We start from the raw sequence: 13,630 nt of genomic DNA on the forward strand, positions 1-13,630 counted from the left end.
ATGCAAGGGAAAAAAATCACAGTATGTCCTTTCTTTTTGCGATATCGCCCATTGTTTTGACTTTGCTCTAACGATGTGAGCAGAAAATCATTTATGTAAATCAACCCTTTGAAATTAATGAGTTATTTTCCTGTACGAGTTCCGTCTTATTCCAATTGGACAGAATTTGCATAGGAAAATCGATCATCTAAATACGGCCTTATGCCATTAAGAAATCCTCATCAATTCTATATATGTCCCTAGAAAGGCCCAAACACAAACAAACACCAAAACAAGAAAATGCTACGGATCACAATATTTAAGATTTTATATATATAAGTAAAACCAAAAAGTTATATATATGCCACATAAGTGCCATGCATTTACGTACGCAATCCTCACAAACATGAAGGCATACAAAGACTAGGTGGGCAACCTGAAAGGGCCATTGAAACGTCAGTCAGAAAACAATACAATCAATCAAATAAACAAATATATAAAATAAATAACTGTATAGTCTCATTAACCATTATACTAACATATCCATACGCATCACTCTCAAAAGATTAGGTAAGAGCCATACATATAATGAAAGTACTCCTCTATTCTCAGAGACCAAGTCGCAACAGGAGGTCATCACGCCCAATGTAGATATTTGTATAGTCTTTTGCCATTTCAGGTTGTCTTAAATATGCATTGCTTTTATGTTTTAATTTTGTTTAATAAATGTTGAGGTTTGAGATAGATAGATAGAAAGATATGAGATAGATAGATAGATAATTAGATAGATAGAAAGATATGATATAGATAGATAGATAGATAATTAGATAGAAAGATATGATATAGATAGATAGATATTAGATAGATAGATAGATATTAGATAGATAGAAAGATATGATATAGATAGATGGATAGATAGATAGATAGATAGATAGAAAGATATGATATAGATAGATAAGAGATAGATATGAGATAGATAGATAGATATGAGATAGATAGATAGATAGATATGAGACAGATAGATAGATATGAGACAGATAGATAGGTAGATAGATAGATAGATAGATAGATATGGGATAGATAGATAGATAGATAGATAGATAGATAGATAGATAGATAGATAGATATGAGACAGATAGATAGGTAGATAGATAGAACGATATGAAATAGATAGATGACAGATAGATAGATAGATAGATAGATAGATAAATGGATAGATATAGATAGAAAGATATGAAATAGATAGAGATGAGATAGATAGATATGAGATAGACAGATAGATAAATATAGATTGATAGAACAATATGAAATAGATAGATAGACATGAGATAGATAGAACGATATGAAATAGATAGATGATAGATAGATATAGATAGAAAGATATGAAATAGGTAGATAGACATGAGATAGATAGATATGAGATAGATAGATAGATAGATATGAGATAGATAGATAGATAGATAGATAGATAGATAGATAGATAGATATGAGACAGATAGATAGGTAGATAGATAGAACGATATGAAATAGATAGATGACAGATAGATAGATAGATAGATAGATAGATAGATAGATAGATAAATGGATAGATATAGATAGAAAGATATGAAATAGATAGAGATGAGATAGATAGATATGAGATAGACAGATAGATAAATATAGATTGATAGAAAAATATGAAATAGATAGATAGACATGAGATAGATAGAACGATATGAAATAGATAGATGATAGATAGATATAGATAGAAAGATATGAAATAGGTAGATAGACATGAGATAGATAGACATGAGATAGATAGAACGATAGATAGATATAGATAGATAGAAAGATATGAAATAGATAGACATGAGATACATAGATAGATATGAAATACATAGATATGAGATAGACAGATAGATATAGATAGATAGAACAATATGATATAGATAGATAGACATGAGATAGATAGAACGATATGAAATAGATAGATGATAGATAGATAGATATAGATAGAAAGATATGAAATAGGTAGATAGACATGAGATAGATAGACATGAGATAGATAGATAGATAGATAGATATGAAATACATAGATATGAGAAAGACAGATAGATAGATAGATAGATAGATATGAGATAGGTAGATAGATAGATATGAAATACATAGATATGAGACAGATAGATAGATAGATAGATGAGACATCTATTAAAATGCATTAAGTCTATCACACAACGTTCACCCCTTTGCCACAACTTCTGCCGGAAACATCTAGTTTTGCATAAAGTAGCTCCAACCCAAGGCTGTCTTTCAGGACAGTATTATACTGTATATAATAGAGAAGCCGTAAGTGTAGTGGTACCTGTGTTTCTGGAATTATAGGACTATCCTCGGGGGATGATCTGAAGAATGTCGACAAAGGTGATGATACAATAACAGGGTTTGGCCTTATAAACCCACTCAGGTCACAACTAGGTATTTCATTCTGTTCCTTCTTCATCACCAGGGTATCCATGACATAAAAAACATTCCACGGTATCCAGACGGTGTGGTATTGCGTGAGGAATGGGGCTCTTTCGAACATGAGTGTAAGGGATGCGCCGCCATTAGCAAGCAGATCAAACCTGGGAGAATAAACAAAAAGACACTGAGGTTTGATACAATAAAATGGAAACGCTGATGCTAACAAGCTCCGGTTAGTCACAAAGTATCACAATGCAAATGAAAAGAAGCAGAGACACCAAACTGGCAGATGCAGCGCTTGTAATGAAGGAAAACACTATGCAGCACGGACCAAACAGCTCTGTTGGGTTTAAAGAATATTGATTTATTTTCCTGTAGATGATAACCTTTATTGTATCAACATGAAAATCACTCCAGACATGTAGTTTGCAGGCCACAATGGTCCAACTTCATTCCACCGCATCTGGCAGAGGGCTCCCAGAACCACAAGCATCTCAGCAAATTTTCTAATTTAGTACTTATCTGCTTATATCATCTTCGTTCTAGCCTGGAGACATGGAAAAGGATGCCATGCAGTTATACCCAGGAACCAGCCAGGTTGCAGATTGTATTTGCAAACCTCAAGAATAGACCCACATAAACAAGAGCTTAGGGACTTTAAGACAGCTTGAAGATAGGATATGTGATCATCTATTCTGAACCATGTATGACTCAGTGCTCACTAACAATGCTAAATTGAATACATATATCAAAATGTGACATATAATTAAATACAGATGGAGGATCGATAATGTTGGGGAAGAAAATATCAAATATGTATATAAACTAATGTAAGCCATTGAAACATCATGGGACAGAACGGGCTTATCTTATTATCATTAAAGAATATGGTTTTCAATTGAATTATCTTCTATTGTTTATATGCAATTTTTGCTATTTCCAATGTTATGCAACATTCAAGCTGTTACAACAATTGCGTTAACACATATTGTGAGCTAATATATGCACAACAGTTTTTGTTCTGTAAAGTGGATATCCACTGGCAAAATATCACACTTTAGTGGAGCCATATGTCATCATGATACTTCACTGATGGCCTACAATGCGTTCCCAACACATGATGACATGTTTGTTATCAAGTTCCAGCTATTTCATATTGCTGCTTGACTCAATTGGGGACCACTGATCTCCATTATAAGTACTGAGTAATGCTGTCTTGACTTCTTGGCACCCAAGCACTAAGCAAATAGAACTGTGACTGCTAGAATGTACAGATAGTACACAGTTCTCAACATGACTGTATGGGAATAACCACTCTAAAATCAATATATTGATATATTAACCCTTTCCAATCCACTGTCTGACGTCTAAAGACATTATGATTTAAGGCTGTACAGCTCCGATGTTGGAAGACGTCTGTCGAGGTTCTCTTACTGTATATTGCCAGCCTCTCTGCTGTCGGAGCCTATCCAACATGTCACCTCATGCAGTACTGGCTTTAGCCAGCATATAGTGCTGTTGTATAACAGAAGAAAAAGAGTAAGCCCCCTAGGAAAACCAGGATACAAATTGGATTGGAAAGGGTTAAAGTGCAAATAAACGAAAATACTGTCATCAATTCTCACTTGAATAAGTGTTATTCTATTTAATCATGATTGATTCAATCAAAATAGCTGCCTAAACTCTATCTGTAGATTTGGGAAAATACGGCCTGCAGAACTGAAAGGTGTTCCATACTGGCCAACATACTAAATAACTAGTGCCTTCTCGTCATGTACAGAACTAATTCATGTAGACACACACATACTCCCATAGTTAAGTCTCGTGCTGTAACATATGGAAGATTGACAGACATGGAAAAGGGAGAGAAGAAAAAGAATGAGAAGGTGGAACCACAGTAGCCTGTATATTCATAGTAAGTGGCCAGAAAACATTGCTCCATAGCCCTACATAACAGTAACGTATTATGTAAGGCTGAAAAAAGACATATGTGCATCCAGTTCAACCTATTACCCCAATGTTGATCCAGAGGAAGGCAAAAAAAAACCAAACGATGAGGAAGATGCCAGCTTTTCTCATTTTTGGGAAAAAAATTCCTTTGTAACACCAATTTGGCATCACAATAAATCTCAATTGCCCTCAAGAAAGGTGTCCAGGCCCATCTTGACCTTTTTTAGGTTACATTACCAATGATAGCTCTGGATAACAAACGTCTGCACTACCAAGTCACATACTTCACAGACTAAGAAGATGAACATTCATGAGCACAGCATGTAAGCTTCGCGGTTTGCTGTACAGATCGGTAGGTATGATATAATATACAGTCACTCATATTTCTGCATGTAGTTTTCTATAAAAGATAACACAAACTTTGAAGGTGCCTGCCATCGTAATGCTTCTAATAATTACATAATAAAAAGCTTTCCTGTAAATGAAAGAGCAATGTAATAAAACATGACATTTCCTACTTTTATTATGTGCACTCCCTGTAATTTATGAGCATATGCACTTACATTCCATCTTGGCGTGTGATCGTGTATCCATAGTTCGGGTAATGCAGAAATGACACATTGACTCCAATGAGCGGTGTTCCATCAGCTGTGAGAACCTGGCCTCGAATTACAGATGCAAGGCTACAGAGAGAAAGAACAGAAGATGTCAGGTTATGTACACACTTGCTTTCTGAGAGGTGATTCATGGCATAATTCCCCGCTTCACTACCTCAGGTGGTTCAGTGTAAAGTTCCTGCATCATAAAGCTGCCCAATGGTGAGCATCTCTAGCTGGAGCAGAAAAAACACAATAAAATCTTTCTGCTGAAGTAACATTTCTAGATTAACCTTTTATCTCCTATTCAGTGCCTGAAACATTGTTTCCCTGCATATAACCCTGACAATGTAACCACAATGTTACATTTGCATTTGAAAAAAGATGTTATTGGACATTCTTCAAAAACTGCTGAATTTTTTTTAGACTTTGAAATATCTCCAAGACACTTTTTTTATCATCTGACCAAAGTTCAATAAGTTTTCTTTTAAAGTCCAATGCCTTTTGAAACTTGACAAGTCTAGTTTGACTGCAGTTGACACCTGTATCTCATTCTCCCCATATACTTACAAGGACCAGGATGTAGGGATAGGATGAGTTGTTTGGTCGGGTCCTCATATTTTAGAGTTCATCTAGTCGACGACGACTTACAAAATATTGCCTCTATCTATGTCAAAAACTATTTTTTTTTCTAACTATGAAGAGAATAGGTTGTATTTGTCAAGAAAGAAGGTTTCTGGCAAGAACAGGGTTATGTAAAGAAGCTCTACAGTACAAGGACCAAATAATCACCTATATATTCACATTCTGGACCCTAGTGAATGGGGAAGTGGTATATTGGGGTTAGTGATGATCGAACCTTTCAACAGTTCGGTTAGTTCATTCACTTTGGGCAAAAAGTTCAGTTCGGTCCAAATTAGTTCACACTGAACTGGAACTTCACCGTTGCAGTTACACCCAATTATACCCAGGAACCAGCCAAGTACTTTTGAGCTGTTTTTAAGGCAAAATTAATAAAGAAGAGAAAGATTATTTTAGTGGGTGTGGCTGAGACGAACTGCACAAGGTTTTAGTTCGCACCAAACGTTTAGTAAAGGTCAATCCAAAACAGGGTTTGATTGTTTTGGTTCGCTCAACACTAACTAAGGTTAACTAATCTGAACATCTGAGCTTAGATGAGCATTCAGTATATACTGTATGTTGGATTAGTTGTAGTCCATGCTCGGGGTATAGGGGCAATAGTGTATGGGTGCATAGCTTGGATTAGGCATCCGGGACAATATACATTTGTCCAAAAAGGCTCTTCTGCAATATATCAGAATACAGAACTATAAATGGGCATTGTGGGTCAAATAATATAATACTAAATTGTTCAAGAATACTATATCCTGCTACTCCTGATAGATAGGGCCACCTACAGGAAGTTCTAATGGATCTTCTATAGTATGATAACATTCTACATGGTGTCATGTGGCATCATTGGGGTTTATGAAGCACAGGTGTTTTTTACAATAGGGGCCCAGGAGATTTATTCTATACCTGTTATGTTCACTTTGATACGTAATGCAATAGTCTGAGAAGGGGGTGCTCAGGTGTTTTAGGTGCTACTTGATGGGTATTTGGTATTTTTTCGACACTCGTACACGATCCTGTAAGTATAAGGCATCTGAGATAATTTCCTCCACAAGAGAGAGATCTGTAAAGCTCATGTTTAGTACATTTTAATAACAGAGGAATATTTCATGCTTCTTTTTAAATAACTTATGACTTGGGACTGCTTAAGGATATGTGACCCACTAATGCTCCAATTAAATATGGTGTAGAACCCTTGTCTTGTGTACCCTTGGAATGACCAATCAGGAAGCTAGTGAATCTCCTGATGTGCCCCTGAACCAGGAGTGGACTTTATTTAACTAATCAAACTTTCCCACTGTTCCAAGACATCCCCTCCATGAAGAGCAGACACCATGTACTTGCTGCATAGCTTACAGCTTAGATATCTCATTTATTTATATGTTCATGTAATAAACTGGGTAGTTTATTTAACTACCCAACTTAATATACTGACACATAGGCTGGGCTGAGATGCCATCATCCATGCACAGGCTGGTGGCTAGTGTCCTCTCTCCTCAGGCTCAGTCATTTCAATATCCCTGCAGGCTCCCCCACCTACCATCTTCCAGCTGCCAGCTGCCTTTATGAGCATGTCAGTGCCACCTGTCCACATTTTGCATCCTGGATGGTGTGACAAGACATCACGGCAGTGGGTTCACAATTCACAGCACTAAGAGAGCCAAAGCAGGCTCAATCCTCAGACTACTCAGACAGCCAAGCTAGTGAAGAAAAGAATAAGGGTGCTTTATGCAGGATAGCTGTCAGGTGCCTAAGCCCCCTGGCAGTCGTCCCAGCAGTTATCATTCCTGTGCTTTCATACATGAGCAATAATGGTTCAGTGAATGAAGGCAGAGCAGCCGGAGATAGCTTTCGGTTGCTTGCCTCCATTTACAGTAAACAGGCAGTTGTTCATAGATGAATGACTGCCTGTTCACACGGGCTGATTGTCTTTGTATTTTTATGCCTGTCTAAAGTGAATGACAAAGAATAAGGAAGAAAGTGAATGACAATTGTACCTCCTAAAAGAGGCATTCCTATTCACAGAACATGCTAAAAAGGCCACTTCTGGGACCCCCACTTATCAGAAAAAACAAGGGTCCACTCACTAACCTTTGTTTGTTAGTTCCTGGCCTCTGCATTCTCCATACATTTCAGCGGAGACATGAAAACAGCCACCATTTAAGTGTATTGAGATGAGATGGCCAGAAGTAGACAAATGAGAGCCAATGGATCCCATTTTCCCAATAAGGAAAATTCCCAAAGATGGAAATGCACCTATAATACATTTATGAAATAAATGTTCATAAGCAATAACTGCCTATTTATTGATATTACTCATATGTATAGTGCATACATATTCTGCAACGTTGTACACAGATTACCATCACCTGCATTAAACCCTATTCCCATGACGGCTCACAATCTAAAATCACATATGGTATTACTATGTTTTTTCTAGAGTATAAGAAGAAACCTAAGGAGAACATACAAACTCCATGCAGATATTGCCATTGATCAGCTTTGAACCCACTGCTGTAAGGCTATACTCTGTGTGCTAAACTCTGAGCCACCATGCTGTCTAAGGTAGGAATAAACTTTTACCCTCTTAAGGACACAGCCTATTTTGGACCAAAGGATACAACCATTTTTTTAAAATCTTTATTTCTACTCTTCAAAAGCCATAACGTTTTTTATTTTCCCATCAACACGGCCGAGTGAAGGCTTGTGTTTGGGTGGACAACTGTAGTTTTTATTGGTATCACTTTTGGGGACACATAATGTATTGTAAAACTTTTATAATTCTTTTTTAAAGGCACGGAGAGAAAAGACCTCAATTCTGCCATTATTTTTTTTTACATCCTGTTGCGTCAAGTACCCCCAGCCAGGACATAAACTTACATCCAGTGGCACTGAGGGGTTAAAGTCTTACTGACCACGCATATGACCTTTCACGACAGTAAATAAGGGGTCTGATTCTAATGAATATGCCTTTTTATGTCGGTGCATCAAAAGACGTGCATGGGTCTCCCATGCCAGGGGCTCTCTGATGACAGCTGATCTCCAGCTCTAGTGGCTGGGAGCAGATAAACCACCAATTCCAGCCATTTAACCCTTTACATGAAAGGGATAATGCAACTGCGCCATGTAAAAAGCTGAGAGAGAGTGGGTGCTCCCTCTGTCACCCATCAGACTCTCACGATGTGGATGTGATCTTGGGTTGCCAATGGATTGCTATGGCACCTGGAGGCTTGACGATGGCCTCTGGGTGTCTTCTCTGCTGGCCAATACACCAGTTGCTTTTTTTGATTAACATCACTAATACCGCCCATCTGTCATTTGTAGCTATGATCCATAAATGTAGTTACTCATGCTTTTCTCATCCAGTATAGTCTTTCAGTCTTCTAGTCTTACCAGATACCGTCACGACTACTAAGTGCACAGTACAATACAATAGATTGTCACCAGTGACAACCAACTGCACATGATTAACCTACAAATAAAAAGAAATATCTGGTCATGTCTTAAGCAGAACGAAGAGCCTGCTGTATGATGACAAGTAATGCAGATGTAAGCCTGCAGAATCATTTCTCTCTAAAAGGCCTAATATTACCTAATGAATGGCAAGGTACTAAATGATTAGTCCATTCATTTACAGTAGCTATAAAAGCTCTCACAGACGAATAAACCTTCAAGCTTTCGACATGTCAAATATCTGGCACTTGCATGGAGAAAAGTATTCTTTCCAATTAATTTTGCGGCAATTGGTACATCTGCTGGGAACAGGAAGGGAGAAGATTTAAAGGGGGCAATAAGGAACATTTGTGCAACAACTTTTAATCAACTGCTGTGCCTAACTGCATTAATACTGTTAAATTACCTTAGACCCAGGAGTTCTAGTGTAAATCATCTTCCTTCACTCAGCAGGACACAAGGCACCTGCTCTCAGTTACTGCTTGTATTTCACATCATTACTGCTTCAGTAAAATACCAGTCAGGCGGATTATAAAATCAGAGTTTCATAATGAATGTTTTCCTTGCAATTTATATTAATAAAATGGGGGAAAAAGCAGCAAGAAAAAACAACTTCAGAAAAGAACTACTTAGGGGCAATATTCAGAGACAATCCCATCATGATTCTCAGAGTATGCATTCAGCATTGCAGATATTGGATTTTCACATTCAGAATATATCAGACTGATGTCATTAGCACCTTGCGAGGTAGAGAGGCCGAGAATGGAATTCAATGTACTGCAAGGACATCTGGAACTAAATGTGTTGAAATAAACAATAGCAGCAAAATAGGAAGAAATTTCCAAGCAGACTTTGAAAAATATGTGTGAAAAGCAGATAGATTGAGGAGGATAGGGAGATTTTGAATAAATAGCGCAATAAACTTCTTGAAATTAGATAGCACCTAAAAAAAATCAAAGAAGTCTGCGGGTTTAGAAATTAGTGGACTCCTGGGAAATATTGAGCTGTAATTATTTTCTTGGTATAAGAACACATAATTAGGTGCAGACATGCCGTATTCTTGCACATTCAATGGAGAAATAATAGGCAAGTGCAAACGGGGGCATTGTACACAAGTTGGCTGGATAACAGTGACTTCAGTAGGCTCAGGATTTCATTAAAGTGAATTTCTGCTGTAATATAAATGTACCTTTTATATTTTTCTAATAATCTGTTTTTGAGTGATCTTGGTGAACAACATGGGTAACATACTGGAGAACAAAGGGATATCAAATGATAACTTGCCCACTCTTGTCTCCTTTTTCTCTGTCTGTTTGCAGGATGGACTACTATTAAAACTTAACTTTTATTAAAACCATTAAAATATCCAAATCCATCATGTGCAGTATAAAAAGAAGAAAAGGTGAACAGTAAAGATGAGGTCAGACTATCCCTACTCTGACCGTACCAAACAATGCATCTTAGGAAGCCTACCCTGAGAAGGGCATGCCCAACAGGTACCTCCTGTATGCATCCTGTTACACCATATATTCAGGGAATCTTGTGGATATGTCTCACAATAAATAATATTCCACACTGGAATTGCATAAGCCTTGGTAGTCATATAGTGTAATCGGTTCTCGAGAATACCATACCTAGGAAAATCGACATAGACCAAGATCTTCCAAAATGTCTAGGGATGGAGATCCTCAAAACATACTCCTAAATAATATCAGACAGAAAGCCAAAGCCACCCTGCTGCTCTCCTCACACAGAGAAGTGGTCCAGGGTATGTATCTGTCTGTCTATCCCTCTCATCTATCTCTATCTCTCTCTCTATCTCTATCTATCTAGCTCATATCTAGCCATCTCATATTTATCTATTTAGCTATCTATCTCTCTCTCTATCTCTCTATCTAGCTCTCTCATATCTATCTATCTATCTCTCTATCTATCTAACTCATATCTATCCATCTCATATCTATCTATTTATCTATCTCTCTCGCTATCATCTATCTATATCTCCTATCTCTCTCTCTCAGCTGTGTCTGCCTATCTTATCTATCTATCTATCTATCTATCTATCTATCTATCTATCTATCTATCTGTTTATCTCATATCTATCTCTTTATCTCTCATCTATTTGTCTATCTTGTCTATCTATCTCATATCTATTTATCTATCTATATATCTCTCTCTCACTCTAGCTATCTCCTATCTATATATCTATCTATTTATCTCTCTCATCTATCTATATCTCATATCTCTCTCTCGTCGTGTCTGTCTATCTTATCTATCTATCTGCATGTCTGTTTAGCTCTCATCTATCTATTTATCTATCTCTCTATCTCTCATCTATCTGTCTCTCTCGTCTATCTATCTCTCTATCTTATATCTGTTTATCTATCTCATATCTATCTATCTATCTATGGTATGAGTTATACATCTCCCTGTATATACTGTATGTAATCGCATACTTTGGGCTGAATGCAGAAGGCTGGGTTGGATTCTGATTGCGAGATCCTCACAGCAGGATGCGACCCTGTGCCCCTGAAGTGACCTCCAGCTTACCGGTTACGGCCTGTGCGAGGCTCCCACTGATATAGGATATGCCACGATTTCCATCCCGCGAGCGGAATATTACAGTTGATTTCCGCTCGTGGGCATGGAAATGCATTTTTCTATGCTTGTTCTATGGGCTGTATTTGCTGCGGGATTCAGAGCTCCGGATCCCACAGTGCAAATACTCCCGTGTGCATTAGGCCTTACACACAATTAAAAAATGTATCCAAAACCCGTGCGGTTTTTAACAGTGTATGCAGTTTCTTGAAAATGTATGTGTTCTTTGAATACGGCATGCAGCTTTTTTAAATGTGTTTTTCTTAATTGTGGTTCAAAAGTTCAACAAAAAACATGAACACACTCTAAGGCCACTCTCACACGTGTTCAGAAAATACAGCTTGAAATCATGGAATTTTTACCGCAACTTTAAACGGCGGTTTGGAACACATGGTACAGCGCTTTTTAATGCACCCCATCGTTCTGTTGGGTGAGGAGGTGCGCTAAAAACTGCGAAAAAGCAAAAATAGAATAGACAGCTGTCAAAAATTGCGGCATTAGAAACACCACGTTTAGTGCAGGTATGAGTAATCCTATTAAAATCTATAAGAGCGTTGTACTGTGGTTAGCACAGCACTCAAGACATCATGCTAATAGTGATAAAAAGTGGTGTGTGTGTGACAGTGGCCTACAAACAAATCTTCATGTAGTGCAGTAAATGGGTCATGTTTGCGAAGATTATGCCAAGGGGTTAGATCATGAATGGAAATTCGTTTTGCAGCTGCATGCAGCATGGTTTAGGTATGAATACCGGGGGGCCGGAGCTGGACTTTTGCACCCGGGCCCCTGAGCTTTTAGGTACGCCCCTGATCATAGTATAAACATATCCCATATATCAGATGGTCTGCCCCAGATAAGTAAGATATCCAATCAAGTACATCTCAGTAAGACAATAAATATATCAAATAAATCCATAAGGACCATAGATTTTCCAATAAGAACCAAGAACATCTAGAAATGGAAGGAATTAATAATCAATTTCATATGTGAACCTTAAATTTAGTGAATTGGGACACAAATGTACCAAAACTTTCTCTGGCTCCTAACCTAAGTAAAAGTATATCATCAATGTAACAAGTCCAGAAGGCAATCTGGCTTGTCCATTGTGCAATCTCATCTGAGAAGACAATGTGGTCCTCCCACCAGCCCAGGAGCAGATAAGTCGGGGCACAAGGCCTCCCCTTTGTCATGTCCCTGACCTGATACTGATATAATACACCAGGGACATCCCAGTAGGCATTGATGTTAATGGTATCTTATCTCATCTTACAGTAATCAGTCTCCTATATTGCTTTGTCTGAGTCAGGATGAACAATTATATAGAGCTTTACCAGGCAGAAGGGGGTTGCAATGTGCAAAATTATGGTAGGACAGAGACACAAGTTTCTTCGAATTTCCCTTCAGTGGACTAGCTTAGAGAGGAATAGCTGAATCTCTCAGTTGGCCCTGAGTCAGGAACTGGGTCCCAACTCAAACCCACCACTCTAGTGTGCATGGCGCAGTGCACTCGCTGTACTACATACGGATAAGCATTATATGGCATTTCAGCCAATCTATATGTTCATATGATAATATAAATTGGCTTGTTTATCTGTTAATATAGGCACATAGATTGGCTGAGATGACATCTAGGTGCATTGAGAGGCCGGCCAGCATTCTGCTCCTTTAGGCACCACCTTCTCGACATTGCTGCAGAAGACCCCTTAACCAATCACCTTGCAGCTTCCTGCTACTACCTGCAGTCTGGCACTACATGACCATGTATGCCCAAGTCACAAAGCTGAGAGGCCACTAGTCCAAAGTGAGAGGCAGGCTGCAAGCTACTGAGAAGGTCCCCAGGCAGAAACAGCCTGATGCAAATGCTAGATAATATATTACTACTAAAACAAGTGTGCACGTTTCCTCTCCTATTAGATAATTAATTTACATGAATTTATGTTCTAATTCCTGTCATCTGTTCCTTTTCTATAGGAAACTAT

The 13,630-nt window shown here is 37.9% G+C and overlaps 1 protein-coding gene across 5 annotated transcripts in view; it reads right to left on the minus strand.

Annotated features, from left to right (window-relative positions):
- TENM3 (teneurin transmembrane protein 3) overlaps nt 1–13,630 on the minus strand; it is a 550,183-nt gene that overhangs the window by 118,679 nt on the left and 417,874 nt on the right. For all 5 annotated transcript variants that reach the window (XM_066573504.1, XM_066573502.1, XM_066573501.1 and 2 more), the window contains 2 exons: nt 4,935–5,054; nt 2,321–2,582 (listed from right to left, as the gene is read on the minus strand). In XM_066573504.1, the coding sequence (XP_066429601.1) occupies nt 2,321–2,582; nt 4,935–5,054 (382 nt within the window). The remainder of the gene's footprint in view (nt 1–2,320; nt 2,583–4,934; nt 5,055–13,630) is intronic.

Source organism: Eleutherodactylus coqui, chromosome 7, assembly GCF_035609145.1.
Source record: "Eleutherodactylus coqui strain aEleCoq1 chromosome 7, aEleCoq1.hap1, whole genome shotgun sequence".
Taxonomy (NCBI): domain Eukaryota; kingdom Metazoa; phylum Chordata; class Amphibia; order Anura; family Eleutherodactylidae; genus Eleutherodactylus; species Eleutherodactylus coqui.